General features: G+C 37.4%; 1 protein-coding gene across 2 annotated transcripts in view; it reads right to left on the reverse strand.

Moving 5' to 3' along the window:
* Positions 1 to 12,147: 12,147 nt before the first annotated feature.
* Positions 12,148 to 22,150, reverse strand: part of TMEM38B (transmembrane protein 38B) — a 48,887-nt gene continuing 38,884 nt past the window's right edge. For both annotated transcript variants that reach the window (XM_045195263.3, XM_045195262.2), the window contains exon 6: positions 12,148 to 12,377. In XM_045195263.3, the coding sequence (XP_045051198.1) occupies positions 12,162 to 12,377 (216 nt within the window). In that variant the 3' untranslated portion in view covers positions 12,148 to 12,161. The remainder of the gene's footprint in view (positions 12,378 to 22,150) is intronic.

Here is a 22,150-nt window from a genome sequence, read left to right on the forward strand (position 1 = left end):
TTGAGCCTTATATAATTCTTCCCAGATGTGTACTTACATTTTTTTAAGCTGAATCATTTTCCCAAGCATAATATTAATCCTTTAAATTTTTCTTGTCATCACAGGCTTTCCTAACACCTAACATCCTTTGAAACTTTAATCAAGAGGCTGTGTACTTCCTCTCACAGCTCATTAAGATGTCGACCTAATAATGCTGCTTATCAGCCACTGTAGCAGATTCTTTTATTTTCCATTCTTCTCAGGAAAGGTTTCAGTCTGCTGTCTATTTCAGTTGAGACTGAGCTAAATTTTTAAGTCAAACTGAATGATTACACAAACATTTATAAAAATACATATATTCATTATCAACTTTATTCTCTTTAAAAATACTACAACTCTATAGAGGTGAAAATAAATTTGTCATACATCCCTTCCTTCCTCTCCCGTCCACTAAGCCATTGTCTGCTGATGATAATCCCAACATATAAATTGCTTAATTTTTCTTGATCCCAATTAAATCTTAATTCTCTTTTTAAAAGTACAAAAGAGCAATAGTTCTCACCTTCCATTTTGTGTGCTACGTAACTTCATGTTGTCATGAATTACCAAACAATCTACCTTGTAAATTAATTTAAGGTCTACCAGTTTTCCTATCAGATCATTGGTCCACACTGTCACCACCAGTATGCACAAACAGGTTATATGTTCCAATATGGACCACTACCTTCCCAACCAGCCCCATACCTACACGGAGCTTAGAGAATTTATTTCATTTTTAAAATATTTTTATTGCCACATTCTTATTCACCACCTCTTTTACATAGCAGAGTTGCAACAAACCAAGGTCAAGCCTGACTACAAAAAGTTCTGAGATAGACACCTACAGAGAGTACTAAATTTCTTTAATAGATAGTATGAAGCACAAGCTCAGAAAAAGTTATCAATATAAAAGATGTACAATGATTTTCAAAAAGTGGAATCAAATATTAGATCTAAGTGACTTGCTGAGCAACAGACTTATTAATTTACATAACAATATGATGCTTCTCTCTTTAGTGTTTCTCAGAAGAAAAGCTGAAAGCTAGGTGCTCCTTTGCTTCCGATTCCTCAGACGGGAGGACACTGTCATGACTTGGAGGTGGGCGACAGTTCCTCAAGACAGAGAAAACAATAACTACAAATAAAATATTGGGAAACTAGATTTCTTCCAAATTAAGAACTTACGCTCATTAAGAGACATCATCATAAAAATGAATAGGTAAGCCACAGACCAGAAAGAAAGTACAAAATACCTGTTTGAAACAAGCAAAATAGAGACAGATTCAAGATATAGCGCAGCTGAGAGCTCCGGGAGTGGGGGAGGGGAGAGGTGTTGGGGGTGGAGGGATCAAGCAAAACAGAAAAAGGACTCATGGACACAGACAACAGTGTGGTGACTGTGTGGGCAGGGGGATGTCAAGGTGGAAGAGGGTATAAAGGGAATGAATGGTAATGGAAAAAATGCAATAAAATAAATTATAAATAAAAATAAAATAATCATTAAAAACACCTGTTTGTCCAAAATATAACCAGAGACATTGAAGCTGAGAACAATCTAATAGCGGGGGGGGGGGGGAGGGGGACAGTGGGAAGAGGGGATTACAGGAACTACTATGGAGGACACATGGACAAAACCAAGGGGTAGGGTGGAGGTGGGGGAGGGAGGTGGGTTCAGTTGGGGTGGGGTGGAGGGATGGGGAGAAAAGGCATACAACTGTACTTGAATAACAATAAAAATTAAAAAAAAACACCTGTTTGTCAAAGCATCAATATCCAAGATATATTAAGAATTCCAGACGAGACGGGAAGATGGCGGCAAGATAGGTGGGAGCGGAGTCCACTTCCCCTCAACGCCAGTGAAATACCTAGCTGATCTGAGGAGCAGAGCGAACAGCCCGGGCGCCTGAAGCCCCGGCCCGGGGGCAGGGGCTGCTGCAGGAGTCTTGGGAGAGAGCCAGGCTGAGCTGTGAGCAGCCAGGTGCTTGTTTGGACCAGGGGGGGTTGAATGGGAAGAATTTCTCAAAAAGAAACAGAAAATAGAGACACTCAGGGGCTAGTTAGAGAACTCTCTGCAGCAGCCACAGCCTCTGGCGCCCCTCCCCCCTCAGCCCCTGGACGGTGAACGCGCGACAAACAGCCCCGGCGCTCACCTGAAGCCCGGTTGCACGGGCGCAGATTATCAGACTGGGGGCGCACACCCGAAACCCCGCAGGGCACACACACTTGAAACCTCAGGTGGGTGCGCATCTGGAGCAGAGGCTAGCTGCCCCACCCACAGGCCCAAAACAGCGGACCCGAGCGCCGCAGGACTCAGGCCCAAAGCGGCTAGATCCGCGGGCTGCGCGCTGCCCAAGCCCAAAGGCTGGATTGGCTGACCCCGCATGACCCTGGCCCAAAGCAGCAGATTGGCTGATCAAAGGCCTGGCTGCCTGCAAGGGACCACACCTACAACTCCTACCTAACGCCTATGCACAGAGCCCTGCAGGGCCTACTGGCTCTCTAGGACAAAGGCAGAACACCCAGCAGAGGGGAGATGCAGGGCTAGGGGAGGCTGCATTCCCCGGAAAGACTCGACCCAGTAGGGGGCTGAACTACCCCATAGCAGCGCCGAGAGCCCCTAGCATCTAAGACAGCAAAGAGCAAGAAGGTGGAGTGTGAGTTGCCCCTAATTGGTGCAACTCAAGGAGAGCACAACTGGTGAACTAAAGGCCTACTGGGGAGCAGAAGGACCATGAGGAACTGGACTGCAGGCTGAACAAAAGCTAAGAGTGTGGCCCAGGAAGGGCCGTTCCACAGACAGGACGACCAGCAGAACTAACCTGACCAGTTTAAAGCCAGCAGAAGACTTTTTTTTTTTTCCTTTCCTCCTTTCCCCCTGAATTCCTACTTTCTTTTTTTTATTCCTTCTTCCTCCCATCCTTTACCTTTTTTATGCCTTCTTCCTGCCTTCTTTTATTTATTCCTTTGTTTTAATTTTTGTTAAAATTCCTCCTTATCTTGCCTCCGATCTTTCTTTATTCCCTCTTCCTTCCTTCCTTTCCTTTTCTATTCCCTTTTTCTCTCCTTCCCTCCTTTCTTTTTTCTTTTTTTCTTCCCCCCTTTCTCTTTTTCCCACAGGTGAGACAACAAAACCTGGAGTGCTGAAAAGACCAGAGTTAGACCATGTTGCACACATAAATGTCAGCTCAAGACCAGTGAGCACAGGAGATTAAGGAGACAGCACCACTGAATCCCATTGGCATTCTACCATAGAAGTTCATACCATAAACCCAGGGAGTCAGAATAGATCAATTTAAGAAGCAGAGGCTAACAAGAAGAGTCTCACAAACAATGGGAAGACAAAGAAACAATCCCCAAATGAAAGGAAAAGAGGAAGCCTCAGAAAGAATGCTAACTGAAAAAGAGGCAAGTCAACTATCAGATACTGAGTTCAAAGCAATGGTTATCAGGAAGCTCATTGAGCTCTCTGAGCTCAAAGAGAGCTACCAGAAACTACAGGGAAACTACAATGAACTCACTGCAAACTATATCAACATGAAAAAGGAAATAGAAACTATCAACAAGGGCCAAGAGGAAATGAAGAATACAATTTCTGAATTGAAGAACACAGTAGAAGGAATGAAAAGCAGACTGGATGAAGCAGAGGATAGGATCAGTGAGCTGGAGGACAAAGTAGAAAAAAAACACCCAGAAAGAGCAAGAAAAGGAAAAGAGGCTCAGAAAGAATGAAGAGGTAATAAGGGACATGCAGGACAACATGAAACGTAACAATATCCGTATAATAGGAATACCAGAAGGAGAAGAAGAGCAAGGGATAGAAAACCTGTTTGAAAAAGTAATGATGGAAAATTTCCCTAACCTGAGGAGAGAAAAAGTCACCCAAATCCAGGAAACACAGAGAGTCCCAAGCAAGAGGAACCCAAAGAGGCCCACTGCAAGACACATCATAATTAAAATGGCAAATTTCCAACACAAAAAGAGGATCTTAAAGGCAGCAACGGAGAAACAGGAAATAACGTACAAGGGAGCCCCAATAAGGTTAGCAACTGACTTCTCAATGGAAACACTCCAAGCCAGAAGAGAATGGCAAAAAATATTCCAAGTAATGAGAACCAGGGGCCTGCAACCAAGACTACTTTACCCAGCAAGGTTCTCAATCCAGATAGAAGGTCAAATAAATTGTTTCCCAGACAAAAGAAGTCTAAAAGAATACAGCTCCACCAAACCAGCTCTGCAAGAGATGCTAAAGGGACTGCTTTAAGGAAAGGAAGGAAAAGAGAAAGAGAGAGCAACACAGGCAGGAAAAAATGGCAATGAATAACTACCTATCGATAATAACCTTAAATGTAAATGGATTAAATGCGCCAATCAAAAGACATAGAATAACTGAATGGATAAGAAAACATGACCCACACATATGCTGCCTACAAGAGACCCATGTCAGGACAAAAGACTTAACACAGACTGAAAGTGAAGGGCTGGAAACAAATTTTCCAAGCAAATGGACAGGAAAAAAACGCAGGGGTAGCAATACTCATATCAGACAAAATAGACTTCCAAAGAAGGGCCATAAAGAGAGACCCAGAAGGTCACTTCATAATACACAAAGGAAGAATCCACCAAGAAGACATAAACATTGTAAATATATATGCACTCAACATAGGAGCACCCAAATACATTAAGAAAATCTTGGAGGATTTCAAGAAAGATATTGACAGCAACACAATTATAGTAGGGGACTTTAACACCCCACTATCAAAAATGGACAGGTCTTCCAAACAAAATATCAACAAGGATATTGTGTCACTGAACAATACCCTAGAGGAAATGGACTTAACTGATATATATAGAGCTTTTCATCCCAAAGAAGCAAAATACACATTCAAGTGTACATGGAACTTTTTCAAAGATAGATCACATGATAGGACACAAAGCAAGCCTCAACAAATTCAAGAAAATTGAAATCATACAAGCATTTTCTCTGACCACAAGGGGCTGAAACTAGAAACCAACCCCAAAGGAAAAAACCCAAAACACTCAAAGTAATGGAGACTGAATAGCATGCTATTAAACAATGAATGGGTCAAGAACGAGATTAGGGAAGAAATCAAAAACTTTCTGGAAACAAATGAAAATGAACTCACAACAACCCAAAACCTATGGGACACAGCAAAGGCAGTCCTGAGAGGGAAGTTCATAGCAATACAGGCCTACCTTAAAAAGATAGAAACATTTCAAACAAACAACCTAACCCTACGCCTACAAGAACTCGAGGAACAACAACAAAGACAGCCCAGAGCAAGCAGAAGGAAGGAAATAACCAAGATCAGAGCAGAATTAAATGACATAGAGACTAAAAGCACAATTCTAAGGATCAATGAATCCAGGAGCTGGTTCTTTGAAAAGATAAACAAAATCGACAAGCCTTTAAGTAGGCTCATCAAGAAAAAAAGAGAGAGGATCCAAATAAACACAATTAGAAATGAAAGAGGAGAGATTACAACTGATACCACAGAAATACAAAGGATTGTAAGAAAATTACTATGAAGAACTGTATGCCAAGAAATTTGAAAACCTAGATGAAATGGACACATTTCTAGAAAAATATAATCTTCCAAAACTGAATGAAGCAGCAGAAAACCTGAACAGACCAATAACAGCAGACGAAATTAAAGCAGTCATCAAAAACTCCCAACACACAAAAGCCCTGGACCAGATGGTTTCACAAGAGAATTCTACAAAGCATTTAAGGAAGAGCTAACCCCTATCCTGCACAGACTATTCAAAAAAATCCAAACTGATGGAAGACTCCCAAACTCTTTTTATGAAGCCAGCATCATCCTAATCCCAAAACCAGATAAAGACACAACGAAGAAAGAAAACTTCAGGCCAATATTGCTGATGAACATAGACGCTAAAATTCTCAACAAAATATTGGCAAACCGCAGTCAGCAATACATTAAAAAGATCATACACCATGACCAAGTGGGATTCATCCCAGGGATGCAAGGATGGTACAATATTCACAAATCAATAAACAACACATCACATCAACAACAGCAAAGACAAAAATCACATGATCATATCAATAGATACGGAAAAAGCATTTGATAAGATACAGCACCCATTTCTGGTAAAAACACTCAGCAAAGTGGGAATAGAGGGAGCATTCCTCAACATAATAAAGGCCATATATGAGAGACCTACAGCCAACATCATACTCAATGGACAAAACCTTAGAGCTTTCCCAGTAAGATCAGGAATAAGACAAGGATGCCCTCTCTCACCACTCCTATTCAACAGTATTGGAAGTCCTAGCCACAGCAATCAGACAAGAAAAAGCAATAAAAGGCATCCAAATTGGAAAGGAGGAAATGAAACTGTCACTGTTTGCAGATGACATGATAGTGTACATGGAAAATCCTATAGACTCCACCAAAAAACTACTCGACCTAATAAATGAATTTGGCAAAACAGCTGGATACAAAGTCAATACTCAGAAATCAAAGGCATTCCTGTACACCAACAACGAAACTGCAGAAACAGAAATCAGGAAAAAAATCCCATTTGATATAGCAACAGGAAAAATAAAGTACCTAGGAAGAAACCTAACCAAGGAGGTAAAAGACCTGTACTCAGAAAACTACACAACACTGAAGAAATTAAGGAAGACACAAACAAATGGAAGCATGTACCATGCTCATGGATTGGAAGAATTAACATCATCAAAATGGCCATACTACCCAAAGCAATTTATAGATTCAATGCAATCCCTATGAAAGTACCTATGACATATTTCACAGATATAGAATGAACATTTCAGAAACTTATATGCAACCATAAACGACCCCGAATAGCTGCAGCAATTTGGAGAAAGAAGAACAAAGCAGGAGGGATCACAATACCTGATATCAAACTGTATTACAAGGCCACTGTAATCAAAACAGCCTGGTACTGGCATAAAAACAGGCACATAGACCAATGGAACAGAACAGAGAGCCCAGAAATAAACTCAAGTCTTTACGGTCAATTAATATTTGACAAAGGAGGCAGGAGCATAAAATGGAGCAAAAACAGCCTCTTCAACAGATGGTGTTGGGAGATCTGGACAGCTACGTGCAAAAAAATGAAACTCGATCACTAACTTACGCCATACACAAAAATAAACTCAAGATGGATAAAAGACTTAAATATAAGTTGTAACACCATAAAACTCCTCGAGGAAAACATTGGCAGGAAAATCTCAGACATTCCATGCAGCAACATCCTCACAGACATGTCCCCTAAAGCAAGGGACATAAAGGAAAGAATAAACAAATGGGACCTCATCAAAATAAAAAGCTTCTGCATGGCTAAAGAAAACAGCACCAAATTACAAAGAGAACCAACAGTATGGGAAAACATATTCGCCAATGATACCTCAGACAAGGGTCTGATCTCCAAAATATATAAAGAACTCACACGACTCCACTCCAGGAAGACAAACAACCCAATTAAAAAATGGGCAAAGGACTTGAACAGACACTTCTCCAAGGAAGACAACAGAGGGCCCAGAGACATATGAAAAGATGCTCAGCATCACTAGCCATCAGAGAGATGCAAATTAAAAGCACAATGAGGTATCATCTCACACCAGTCAGAATGGCCAACATAAACAAATCCACAAACAAATGTTGGAGAGGATGTGGAGAAAAGGGAACCCTCGTGCACTGTTGGTGGGAATGCAGACTGGTGAGGCCACTGTGGAAAACAGTATGGAATTTCCTCAGAAAACTAAAAATGGAACTGCCTTTTGACCCAGCAATTCCACTGCTGGGATTATACCCTAAGAACCCTGAATCACCAATCCAAAAGAACCTGTGCACCCCAATGTTCATAGCAGCACAATTTACAATAGCCAAGTACTGGAAGCAAGCTAAGTGCCCATCAGCAAACGAGTGGATCCAAAAACTATGGTACATTTACACAATGGAATTCTACGCAGCAGAGAGAAAGAAGGAGCTTATACCCTTTGCAACAGCATGGAAGCATGGATGGAACTGGAGAGCATTATGCTAAGTGAGCCAAGCAGTAAGGGACAAATACCATATGATCTCACCTTTAACTGGAACATAATCAACAAAAGAAAAAAGCAAACAAAACAACCAGAGACACTGAAGTTCAGAACAATCTAACAATAGCCAGAGGGGAGTGGGGAGGGGATAGTGGGGAGAGAGGTTTTCAGGAACTACTATAAAGGAGATAGGGACAAAACCAAGAGGGAGGGTGGAGGCAGGGGAGGGAGATGGTTTGGCTGGGGTGGGGTGGAGGGATGGGGAGAAAATGCAGACAACTGTAATTAAACAACAATAAAAAAAATGTTTATAAAATAAGTAAGTAAATAAATAAATAAATAATTTTTAAAAAGAATTCCTACAATTATAAAAAGGCAAATCCAATAAAATATGGGCAAAACATGTGAAGAGACATTTTACAGAGGAAGATAAACAAGTGGCCAATAAGCACACACCAAAAGTGTTCTATATAATTAAACATCAGGAAAGTGCAAATTAAAACCATAAACATCACAACTGCGTGTTGAAAATGAAATTAAAATGTTTGACAACACTAACCCTTTGTTAGGATCTAGAGCAACTGGAACTAGAGTATAAAATGGCTGCCCAAAAGCAATAAAAACATACCTTTCCCTAAAGATTTGTACAGAAATGTTCACAGTGGCTTATTCAGAACATCTGGAACTAGAAAGAGCACTGCTGTGCATCAACAGGCTGAAACACACTGGCATATTCACATAATAGAATGCTACCAAGCAATTAAAAAGGAACAAACTACTGATAAGTGCAACAAGATAAATGAATTTCAAAAACATTATGCTGAGTCTGAAAAAAGTCATGCAAAAGAGAACATATGGCATGATTTTATTTATATTTAATTGGGGAGACAGGTTAACTGGGAAGGAACTTCCTGAGGTGCTAGTAATGCTCTGTATCTTGAAAGGAGTTTAGGGTATATAGTTGTATGCATGTGTCAAAACTCTTTACATGAACACTTACAATTTATAGATTTCACTGTATGCAAATTTTACCTGAAGAGAAAAAAACTGTAAAAACAAAAATTCTATTAAAGATATGCCTGTTAAAGAAGAGTGAGTGGCCTAAAAAAATTAAAAACTACAAGAGTGAAGTTGTACTTAACAAGAAAAATAAATTCATGCCCTGGTTAGTGTGGCTCAGTGGATTGAGTGCTGGCCTGCAAACCAGAGTCACTGGTTCAATTCCTAGGCAGAGCACACGCCTGGGTTGTGGGCCAGGCCCCCCCCATAGCGGGGTGCACGAGAGGCAAACACACATTGATGTTTCTCTCTTTCTCCTTCCCTTCCCCTCTGTCTGAAAATAAATAAATACAATCTTTAAAACAAAAGAAAATGAAACACAGTAGTTTTTGGAAAAAAATATATAATCTGACTCAAGTTTATGAAGAAACAGAATGATCCTTAAACTCACCCATAACTCTGCCTGGCTGCTTCCTCCAAGCCCCATTATACTCATTTCTAAGAGCAAGACCTTTTCTAGCAATCCTATCTAACACCCCCAACTCCATTACTTTCTGTCCTTGTATCCTGCTTACTATTTATTCATGACCTGTAGTATCACCCTCAGAACACATTTGTTTGTCTATTATATGTCTCTCCAGCAGTGGAATATAAACTCCAAGAGAGCAGTGGGGGAAGAGGCATTCCTCAACACATTATTTCATCTCCAACATATCAATCAGTTGCAATCAATCTGTGATTTGAAGTAGATTTTAATGAAATGGTGTTAGGCCTTAAAGAAATGAACAAAAAAAATACCCCAAAGAGAAAATGTCTCTCCTCTTCTCTCATTCTTTACTTTTTGGCCTCTGCCTATAGGGAAGCTGGAATTTCCACTGAAATACACCCATTCCACATATTTGGCTTCTCTCCAGCCTTCACCCTCAGCAAAAAAGAGTAACTAACCTAATACATCAGAATTTGATATTAATTTGGCCACATTTTCTTAGAATGTGAGATCACTGAGTTAAGCCAGCCCATGTTCTTGTCAGCTTCTTGCCTCTTATGTAAGATCTACCAGGTCTTGACTTTCTCAGGGCTACTAATAATTGGCTGTGTTAAGCTAGTCAACAGGCCTCATTTGAGCTACACGTTGGGTAAGGAGTCTAACAATTTGCTTTGCAAATGTAGGCAAGTGTCTAAGCAGCATGGGTAGATTCAGGGTGGGAGGTCTCAGGCCTAAATCATGTTCTCCGCCGGCACAGCTCCTAAGAACCCTGAGTTAACGGTTTTAGGAAGCTTGCATAGACTTTAAAAGTTTGTAGCAATGTCCATTTGGACAGTAATTATTCAGTACATGCTCTATCAATCAAAACACCAGATGAGTTCTGAATGCCTAACTCAATATTTTTTTTAAATCACAAAAATACTCCATTGGTGCTAAATAACTTATTTTAATAAATATATATTAATACAAGATTCCAACTATAGTCAAACCCAAATTTCAAAATTAAGTCAACAATAACATGTTAATTTTAAACAGTTCTTAACTACAAGAGTATCAAATATAATAAAGAATTTTAAGTATGTAATATCTTACTTATCACAATACTAAAAATAAACTTCTTAGCATCCAAAAGCTGTCAAAGGTTCTACCCACTACAAAAAAATTTTTTTTAGCAAGTAAAAGTATAGTCCTTGCTGGTGTCTGTATGTGTTAAAAAATGTTTTTAAATTATCAAAAAACAAACAAACAAACAAAAAACCCTTCTAATTTGATTGTGATTTGAGTACTTCTTAGCCATCCAAAAATGCCTGATACATGCTAACTCTCTGCAGGTCAGCAGATTCATAGTCTGCATAGAAGAAATGTCAGTCACAGAGCTTTAAAGTTCTAACTGAACTTTTAAACTATAAAATAAAGCGAGCAATCTAAAAGGAACCAGATTTAATGTCGTCATTCTTCACTCAAATGGGCTACCGTAGAGAATGTAGCTGGTTACTGCCAAAGGCCCAAGGACAAGTATCATTAGAGCTAAGCATTTTCACATACGGGTACTATTTTTAATTTAAAGTAAAATTAATAATATATACATGTACACATAGAGTAAAATATAACATAAACATAGGCAAACTAGTCAGAGACATTGCAACTAGAAAACTGAAAAGTTCCCATTAGAAAAGAGACATACAGGGAAAATTTTTGAATTGAAATAATACTTTTTGTTGAATCATTAAGGTGATACTGCCATCAATGTATTCAAACCAAAGATCAGAAAGAAGAGTACATAACTTGCTGAGAATAATTTCTCCTACAGTTAAAAATAAATTTCTAAGGAGAGAGAAAAAAAGCATAAGCTCCTCAAATAAAACTTGCAAAGAAAAACATAGGATTAGTAATTTATTAAAAATTACACCCCTGATTTTCTTTTGACAAAAAAGAAACATTATAAACAAGGACGTGAAATAGACTTCAAGTTTCAGGCTAATACTCTGTCCTCACTGAAAAAAACTACTAAAAAAATTAATAAAATTTCAGATATTTCCATTTAATATGAACAAAATATACAATTTTTTTATATCTGAAATACAAACTAGTAATTTATTTTCATTTGTAATACAAAATGATTTAGGTAAAGTTTACTCTTCCCAGTGTTCAAAATTAAGCAGGAATTATTTTCCATATCTAGAAATTATAGGATAATGTGAATTAAAAGTTTAATGTTGCTGAACTGAGGCTCAAATAGATTAAAAAATACCTAAATAAAATAAAAGAGCTTTAATTTTTGTAATTTTGCAATGATAGTAGGTTTATTTTCTCTAACATTAAAAACATCTAGCCTGCTTTTATCAATATAAAACTATAAAATAACCACAATAAAATATTTTTATATAACTTAGAAATAACAATTTCACATGATACACTCATAACACTCAAGAATTCCAATCTGGAGAGGGAGAGTCTCCCTGAAATAGAAAGAAGTTCTTTTTTTTTTTTGTCACCTCCATCCTTACATATAATCTTTATTTCACATCATTTACAATAGAAATATTCATCACAATCTGACAGGTAGATAAGAAATTTTTGCCTTCTAAAACTCATGGAGTAAATTTACTCAGTCTTCTTAGTATGTTTCTTTTTAACTTTATCTGAAGTACCAGCTACAGATTTTGAGGTCGATGAACCAGTGCCTCTGGAAGATGATTTTATTTCACTTCTCTTTTCATATAATGAGAATTGCTGCTGCCAGCCAAACAATATCCATCTCAGTGTGTCCTCAAAAGGAGCAAAAGGCACAGTAGCAGTCTCTGTAATCATCATGATTATCTGTAAAAAAACAACAAAGTCACTTTTGAATTTAAATACAAATGTTTCCTTTCTCAAAACTGAGAGGGAAAGGTAATAAAAAAGGGAGAAAAATTCAAAATGTGGGTTTTTTTAATTGAGGTATAATTAACATATAACACAATGTTAGTTTCAGGTGAACAACATGATTCCATATATGTATATACTGCAAAATGACCACAATTAGTCTAGTTAACATCCAATATCACAGTTACAAAAAATTTTTTTCTTATGAGAATTTCTAAGATCTCTTAGCAACTTTCAAATAGGCAATATAGTATTATTAACTACAGTCACCATGCTATACATTACAGCCCAATGACTTAATTTATAACTGGAAGTTTGCACCTTTTGACCCCCTTCACCCATCTGCCCCACCATCACACCCTGCCTCCAGCAACCAGCAATCTCTCCTCTCTGTATCTCTGTTTCAATTCTATTTAATCTTATTGTATTTTTTTACACTACCATTTAGTCCCTTTATATCCCACTGGCCCCCAGCAAGCACCACACTGTTGTCCATGTCCAGGAGTCCATTTTCCTTTTTGCACAATCCCTCCACCCCCATCCTCCTCCCCTATAGCTGCCATCCTGCTCTCCATCTGTGAGTCTGTCCCCATTTTCCTTGTTAGTTCAGTTTGTTCATTAGATTCCACATATGAGTGAAATCATATGGTATTTGTCTTTCTCTGACTGGCTTATTGACTTAGCATAATGTTCTCCAGGTCCATCCATACTGTTGCAAAGGGTAAAATTTTCTTCATTTCTATGGTCATAGTGTAAATGTCCCATAGCTGTTTTATCCACTCATCTACTGATAGACACTTGGGCTGCTTACATATCTTGGCCATTGTAAATAATGCTGCAATAAACATAGGGGTGCTTATGTTCTTTCAAATTAGTTTTGGGTTCCTTTGGATATATTCCCAAAAGTGGGATCACTGGGTCAAAAGGCAGATCTATTTTTAATTTTTTGAGGTATCTCCACACTGCTTTCCACAGGGGCTGCACTAGTCTGCATTCCTACCAACAGTGCAAAGGGTTCCCCTTTCTCCACATCCTCACCAGCATTTGTTGTCTGTTGATTTATTAATGATTACCATTCTGACAGGTGTGAGATGGTATCTCATTGTAGTTTTAATTTGCATTTCTCTTGATGATTAGTGACACTGAGCATCTTTTCATATGTCTGTTGGCCATCTGTATGTCCTCCTTGGAGAAGTGTCTATTCAGATCCTTTGCTCACCTTTGAATTGGGTCATTTGTTCTTTTGGTGTTGAGTTTTTAAGTACTTTATAAATTTTGGATATTGACCTCGTATCAGACGTATCAGCGAATGTTCTCCCACTCTATCAGTTGTCTTTTTATTTTGTTGTTGATTCCCTTTACTGTGCAAAAACTTTTTAGTTTCATGTAGTCCCATTTGTTTATTTTTTCTTTTCTTTCCCTTGCCTGGGGAGATATAGCCAATAAAAAAATGCTATGAGCAATATTCCAGATTTTGTTGCCTATGTTTTCTTCTAGGATTTTTATGGTTTCAGATCCAATATTTAAGTCATTGATCTATTTTGAATTTAAACATGTGTGTAGTTTAAGAAGATAGTCTAGTTTCAATTTTCTGCATATATCTGTCCAATTTTCCCAACACCATTTATTGAATAAACTATCTTCGGCCCATTGTATGTGCTTGCTGCTTCTGTCGAATGTTAATTGACTATAAAGGTGGGTTATTTCTGGGCTGTCTATTCTGTTCCACTGATCTATGTGTCTGTTTTATGCCAGTATCTGTGGGACACTGGGAAAGCAATCTAAGAGGGAAATTCATAGCATTACAGGCCTATCTCAAAAAAAAAAAAAAAAAAACAAGAAAAAGCTCACACAATCTAACCTCACACTTAAAGGAACTTAAAAAAGAACAACAAAGCGTAAAGTGAAGAGAAGGAAAGAAATAATAGATCAGAATAGAGCTAAACAAAATAAAGTCTGAAAAAATGACAGAAAAGATCAATGAATCCAAGAGCTGGCTCTTTGAAAAGTTAAACAAGATTGATAAACCTTTAAACAGACTCATCAGGAAAAAAAGAAAGGATCCAAATAAATAAAATCAGAAGTGAAAGAGAAGAAATAACAACTGACACCAAAGAAATACAAAGTATTGTTAAGAAAATATGAAAAAAACAAAGAAAATATTATGAACAACTATATGCCAACAAATTAGACAACCTGGATGAAATGGATAAATTCCTAGAAACATAAAAATCTTCCAAAACTAAATCAGGAAGAATCAGAGAATCTTAATAGACAGATTACACATAGTGAAATTGAAGCAGTAATAAAAAATTTCCAACAAACAAAATCTCTAGACCAAATGGCTTCACAGGTGAATTTTACCAAACAATCTAAGAACTAATACCTCTCCTTCTCAAAAATTCATAAAATTCAAGAGGAGAGATTTCCAAACTCATTTTACAAGGCCAGTATTATCCTAATTCCAAAACCAGATAAAGACACCACAAACAAAGAAAATTATAGGCTAATGTCTCTGATGATCATAGATGCTGAAATCCTCAACAAAATATTAGCACACTGAATACAGCAATGCATCAAAAAGATCATACACCATGATCAAGTGAGATTTATTCTGGGAATGCAAGGTTGGTACAACATTCATAATCAATAAATGTGACTTACCACATAAACAAAATGAAGGACAAAAACCATAATATCATATCATTAGATGTAGGAAAGGCCTTTGATAAAATCCAGCATTGATTTATGATCAAAACTCTCAGCAAAGTGGGAATAGAGGGAACATACCTAAACATAATAAAGGCCATATATGATAAACCCACTGCCAGCATCATACTCAATGGGCAAAAACTACAACTGTTCCCCTTAAGATCGGAACAAAGACAGTGATGTCCACTTTCACCTCTCTTATTCAACATAGTACTGGAAGTTCTAGCCACAGCAATCAGACAAGAAGAAGAAATAAAAGGCATCCAAATTGGAAAGGAAGTAGTAAAACTGTCTTTATTCACAGGTGATGTGATACTGTACATAGAGAACTGCAAAGATTCCACCAAGAAACAATTGGAAAAATGAATTCAGCAAAGTAGCAGGATACAAAATTAATATCCAGAAATCAGATGCATTTTTATATGCCAAAAATGAACAGAGAGGGAAATTAAGAAAACAATCCTATTCACAACTGCTTCAAAAAGAATAAAATACCTAGGTATACACCTAATCAATTATTTAAAAGACCTATACTTGGAAAATTAAAGGACACTGAAGAAAGAAATTGAAGAAGATACAAATAACAGAAAGCACATACCATGTTTATGTATAGGAAGAACGGACATCATTAAATATCCATACTACCCAAAGCAATCTACAGATTCAACGCAATTCCTATCAAGATTCCAATAATGTATTTCACAGAACTAGAGTATTTCAAAAATTTATATGGAACCACAAAAGGCTCCACATAGCAACAGCAGCCCTGAAAAATAAGACTGAAGTTGGAGGAATCACGCCACCTAATATCAAACTATACTATAAGGCCATAGTAATCAAAGCAGCATTTTGTTAAATTTCAGATTCTACATATAAGTGAAAACACACTGTACTTGTTTTTTCTGACTTATTTCACTTAGCATAATGCCCTCAAGGTCCAATGCATGTTGTCATGAATGGCAGGATTTCGTTCCTCTTTATGGCTAGTACTATTTCATTGTATGCACATACTCCACATATTCTTCACTCGTTTATCCACTGATGGACACTTCGGTTGTGTCCAAATCTTGTCTATTGTAAACAATGTTGCAATGAACCTGGGGGTGGCATATATCTCTTTGACCTAGCACTTTCTTTTTCTTCAGACAAATATCCAGAAATAGAATACTAAATCATATGGCAGTTCTATTTTAATTTTCTGAAGAACCTCCACACTTTTTTCCATATTAGCTTACATTATCAGTTTACATTCCCACCAACAGTGAGGGATCCCCTTTTCTCCATATCCTCGCCCAGGCTTGTAATTTTTTGTCTTTTGATAATAGTTATTCTAACAGGTGTGAAGCAGTATCTTGTTGTGGTTTTGATTTGCATTTTCCTGATGATTAGTGATGTTGAGCATCTCTTCATGTACCTGTTGGCTGTGTGTGTGTGTGTATTCAGGGATTTTGCCAATTTTTTAATTGGGTTATTTGGTTTTCTTGCTGAGCTGTATGAATTCTTTATACAGTGGTACCTCATTACTTGTCATTAATTCATTCTGGAACTCGTGACAAGTGTCAAAACTGAGCACTAAGCAAGCAACAAACAAGGAAGTGTTTTCTCTTGCAGGGCTGCGTAGGGACTCATATAAGTTCTAGCAAGTGTAACAAGTCCCAAGCAAGTGTCAAGCACTGAAACATTCTTTTCTCATCAAAATGCAACAAATACAGGGTTTGAAGAGCTCTGAAGCTGATGAGCAGTACCAACGCCATGACTGCACTTTATAGATACTAACCTCTTATCAAATATGTGATATGCAAATATTTCCTCCCATTCAGTAGGTTGACTTTTCATTTCTGTTGATGGCTTCCCTTGCTGTGCAGGAGCTTTTCAGTTTAATGTAGTCTCACTTGTTTATTTTTGCCTTTGATGCCTGTTTTTGGTGTCAGATTCAAAACATCATTGGCAAGACTGATGTCAAGAAGCTTACTGCCTATGTCTTCTTCTAGAAGTTTTATGTTTTCTGGTCTTCTGTTTAAGTTTGAAATCCATTTTGAGTTCATTTTTGTGTATGGTGTGAGACAGGGATCCAGTTTCATTTTTTCAATACGTGACTATCCAGTTCTCTCAACACCATTTATTAAAAATATTGGCTTCTTTGGCATAAATTAATTGACCACATGTATGTGCATTTATTTCTGGGCTACCAATTCTGTTCCACTGTTCTGTGTGTCTGCTTTTACACAGATACCATACAGTTTCGATTACTATTGCTTTGTAATATAGTTTGAAGCCAGGGAGTGCCAGGCCTCCAGCTATGTTTTTCTTTCTCAAGATTGCTTTGGCTATTTGGGGTCTTCTGTAGTTCCATACAAATTTTAAGATTTCTTTGTTCTAGTTCTGTGAAAATGCCATTGGAATTTTGTTAGGGATTGCATTAAATCTATAGATTGCTTTAGGTGATATGGACATTCTACTGATATTAATTCTTCTAATCCATGAAAACGGAATGAACACCTTTCCTTTACTTGTGTCTTCAATTTTATTCTTTAATGTTTTCAGTATACAGGTCTTTCGCCTCCTTCATTAAATTTATTCCTAGGTATTTTATTACTTTTATTAAAATGGTGTCATTTTCTTAATTTCTCTTTCCAATAGTTATTCATGTATAGAAATGCATCAGATTTTGTACATTGACTTTGTATCCTGCAACTTTACTGAATTTATTTGTTCTAAGAGTTTTTTGGTGCAGTCTTTAGGGTTTTCTATATATAACATCATACCATCTGCAAATAGAGGCAGTTTTACTTCCATATATAGCCTTTATTAGGTTAAGTACATTTCCCTACACCAACTTTCTTGAGAGTTTTTATTATAAACGGATGTTGAATTTTGTCAAATGCTTTTTCTCCATCTATTGAGATAACTATACATGATTTTTATCTTTCATTTTCATAATGTGTTGGTAATGTATCACAATGATTGATTTGCCGATGTTGAACCACCCTTATATTACTTGCCATAAGTCCCACTTTATCATATTCTATAGTCCTTTTAATGTATTATTGAATTCAGCTTGCTAATATTTTGCTGAGGATTTCTGTGTTTACGTTCATCAGGGATATTGGCCTGTAATTGTTTTCTTGAGGAGACCTCATCTGGTTTGGTATCAGTGTAACACTGACTTTGTAAAATTAGTTTGGAAGCATTCCCTCTTCCTATTTTTTGGAAGATTTTCAGAGAATCGGTATTAATTTTCCTTTGATATTTGGTAAAATTCACCAGTGAAGCAACCTGGTCTTTTTGGACTTTTGTTTGTTGGGAGGCTTTTGATAACTGATTCAAAAACATTCTTAATAGTAATTGGTCTGTTCAGATTTTGTATTTCTTCATGATTCAGTCTTGGAAAGTTGTATGTTTCTAGAAATTTACCAACTTCTTCTGGGTTGTCAAATTTGTTGGTGTATAAGTATTCATAGTAGACTCTTAAGATCCTTTGTATTACTGTGGTATCAATTGTAATGTCTTCTCTTTCATTTCTGATTTTATTTATTTGAGTTCTCTCTTTTTCTTTGTAGAGAGTCTAGTAAAGGTTTGTTAATTTCATTTTCCTTTTTAAAACATCAGCTCTTAGTTTCATATATCTTTTCTACTATCTTTTAGTGTGCCACAACAAATTTTTTAATGTGCAATACCTGACTATTCAGTCAGAGACAGTAATGACCTCTTTTCCATTAGACTGTGAAATAAAAAAAAATGACAACAGCTAACACAACAATAGCTGTTTGGTGTGAATGAATCAAAATTATACCCATTTTTTGTCAAATCAGCAAAAAATATATTTTTTGGTGTGCCACTGAATTTTAGTAGTTTATGTGTGCCATGAGATGAAAAAAGTTGAAAATCACTGGTTGATTTCATTTATTTCAGCTCTGATCTTTGTTGTTTCCTTCCTTCTAACTCAGAGCTTCATTTTCTTCTAGCTCCTTGAATTGTAAAGTTAAGTTGTTTGAGATTCTTTTGATCCTTGAAGTATACATTTATCACTATGAACTTTCCCCTCAGAACTGCTTTTGCTGCACCCCATGTTTTGTTATGTTGTATTTCCATGTTCCTTTGTACCAAAATACTTTTTGATTTCTCTTTTGACTCCTTGCTTGTTCAGTACCATGTTGTTTAATCTCCACATATTTATGAATTTTCCAGTTTTCTTCTTGTAATTGATTTCTAGTTTCATACTGAGTGGGGTCAGAAAAGCAGCTTGATATGATTTCAGGTTTTCTTTTAATTTACTAGGACTCTGACCTAACATATAATCTATTCTGGACAATGTTAGATGTATGCTTCAGAAGAATGTGTATGTTATTGCTTTTATTTTTTTGTTGTTGTTCAAGTACAATTTTCTCCATTTTTACCCCACCACGCCTCCCATCCCACCCATCCCTGCTTCCCACCCTCAAACCCACCCCCTTTGGCTTTGTCCATGTGTCCTTCACACGATCCTTGACCCCCTGCCCCTTATTACCCCTCTCCCTCCTCTTCTCTGGTTACTGTCAGATTGTTCTTTATTTCAATGTCTCTGGTTGTATTGTGCTTGCTTGTTTGTTTTGTTGATTACGTTTCACTTACAGGTAAGATCACACGGTCTTTCTCTTTCACCACCTGGCTTATTTCACTTAGCATAATGCTTTCCACTTCCATCCATGCTGTCTCGAATGGTAGGAGCTTCTTTTCTGCTGCACAGTATTCCATTGTGTAAATGTACCACAATTTTTTAATCCACTCATTTACTGATGTGCATTAGGTTGTTTACAGCACTTGGCTATTGTGAATTGTGCTGCTATGAAGATCCTGAGGTGCCTTAGGATCTTTTGAATGGTGTTTCAGGATTCTTAGGGTATAATCCCAACAGTGGTACTCCTAAGTCAAAAGGCAGTTTCATTTTTAGTTTTCTGAGGAAATTCCATACTGTTTTCCACAGTGGCTGCACCAGTCTGCATTCCCACCAACAGTGCACTAGCGTTCCCTTTTCTCTACATCTTCTTCAACACTTGTTTGTTGATTTGTTTATGATGGTCATTCTCACAGGTATGAAGTGGTATCTCATTGTAGTTTTAATTTGCATCTTTCTGATGGCTAGTGATGCTAAGCATCTTTTCAGTCTCTGGGCCCTCCGTATGTCTGCCTTGGATAAGTGTCTATTCAAGTCCTTTGCTCATTTATTGATTGGGTTGTTTTCTTCCTGGAGTGCAGTCATGTGAGTTCTTTATATATTTTGGAGATCAAACTCTTGCCTGAGTTATCATTTGCAAATATGTTTTCCCATACGGTTGGTTCTCTTTTCATTTTAATGCTGTTTTCTTCAGCCAAGCAAAGCTATTTATTTTGATGAGATCCCATTTGTTTATTCTTTCCTTTATGTCTCTTGCTCTGGGGCAGGAGTATCAAACTCATTTTCACCGAGGACCACATCAGCCGAATGTAATTTTAGGTCTGTATAAATGTAACTATGCCTTAACTAGGGGCAAGGAGTTCTACATTCGGCCCTTTGAAGGCAACCGCAAGGCTGATGTGGCCCCTGGTGAAAATGAGTTTGACACCCCTGCTCTAGGGGACACATCAGTCAAAATACTGCTGCATGGAACATCTGAGATTTTCCTGCCTGTGTTCTCCTCTAGGACTTTTATGGTGTTGCAACTTATATTTAAGTCTTTTATCCATCTTTAATTTATTTTTGTGTATGCTGTAAGTTGGTGGTTGAGTTTCATTTTTTTGCATGTAGCTGTCCAGATCTCCCAACACCATTTGTTGAAGAGGCTATTTTTACTCCATTTTATGCTTCTGCCCCCTTTGTCAAATATCAATTGACCACAGAGACTCAGGTTTATTTCTGGGCTCTCTATTCGGATCCATTGGTCTGTATGTCTGTTCCTGTGCCAGTAGCATACGGTTTGATTACAGTGGCCTTGTAATATAGTTTCATATCATGTACTGTGATCTCTCCTACTTTGTTCTTCTTTCTCAAAATTGCTGCAGCTACTTGGGGTCATTTATGGTTCCATGTATGCTACTGCTTTTAAATGCAATGGTTCTGTATATCTTGTTAAGATCATATAGGCTAATGCGTCATTTAATGCCAATGTTTCCTTTTGATTTTCTGTCTGGATTATCTATCTATTGATATAACTGAAGCATTAAAGTTCCCTACCATTACTGTATTGCTATATATATATCTCCTCCCTTTAGATTTTTTTTATAATTTTTATTGTTATTCAATTACAGTTCTATGCCTTTTCTCCCCATCCCTCCACCCCACCCCAGCCAAACCCACCTCCCTCCCCCACCTCCACCCTCCCCCTTGATTTTGTCCATGTGTCCTTTATAGTAGTTCCTGTAATCCCCTCTCCTCACTGTCCCCTCCCCACTCCCCCCTAACTATTGTTAGATTGTTCTTAACTTCAATGTCTCTGGTTGTATTTTGTTTCCAAGGTTTGTTAATATATGCTTTATACATTTAGGTGCTCCTATTTTGGCTGCATAAATATTCGCAAATGTTATATCCTCTTGTTGACTGTCCCCTTTATCGTTATGTAATGCCCCTCTTTATCTCTTAATCCAGTCTTTGTTTTAAAGTCTATTTTGTCTACCACAGCTTTCTTTTGGTTTCCATTTCCATGGAACTCTTTTTCCCATCCCTTCACTTTCAGTCTGTGTGTGTCCTTACGTCTGAAGTGAGTCTCTTGTAGGTAGTATATAGGGGGGGTCTCATTTTTTAATCCATTCAGCTACTCAGTGTCTTTTAATTAGAGAATTTAGTCCATTTACACTTAGAGTAATTAATGGCAGGCATGTACTTATAGTCATTTAGTTCATTGTTTTCTGGCTGCTTTCTAATTCTTCTCTGTTCCCTTCTTCCTCTCTTCCCTTCTGGTTTGGTGACTTTATTTAGTGATATGCTAATATTGTTCTCAGATCATCCTTTGTATATCTGTTGTGGGTTTTTGCTTTGTGGTTACCATGAGGCTTACATCTAA

Source organism: Desmodus rotundus, chromosome 1 (assembly GCF_022682495.2).
Source record: "Desmodus rotundus isolate HL8 chromosome 1, HLdesRot8A.1, whole genome shotgun sequence".
Lineage (NCBI taxonomy): Eukaryota > Metazoa > Chordata > Mammalia > Chiroptera > Phyllostomidae > Desmodus > Desmodus rotundus.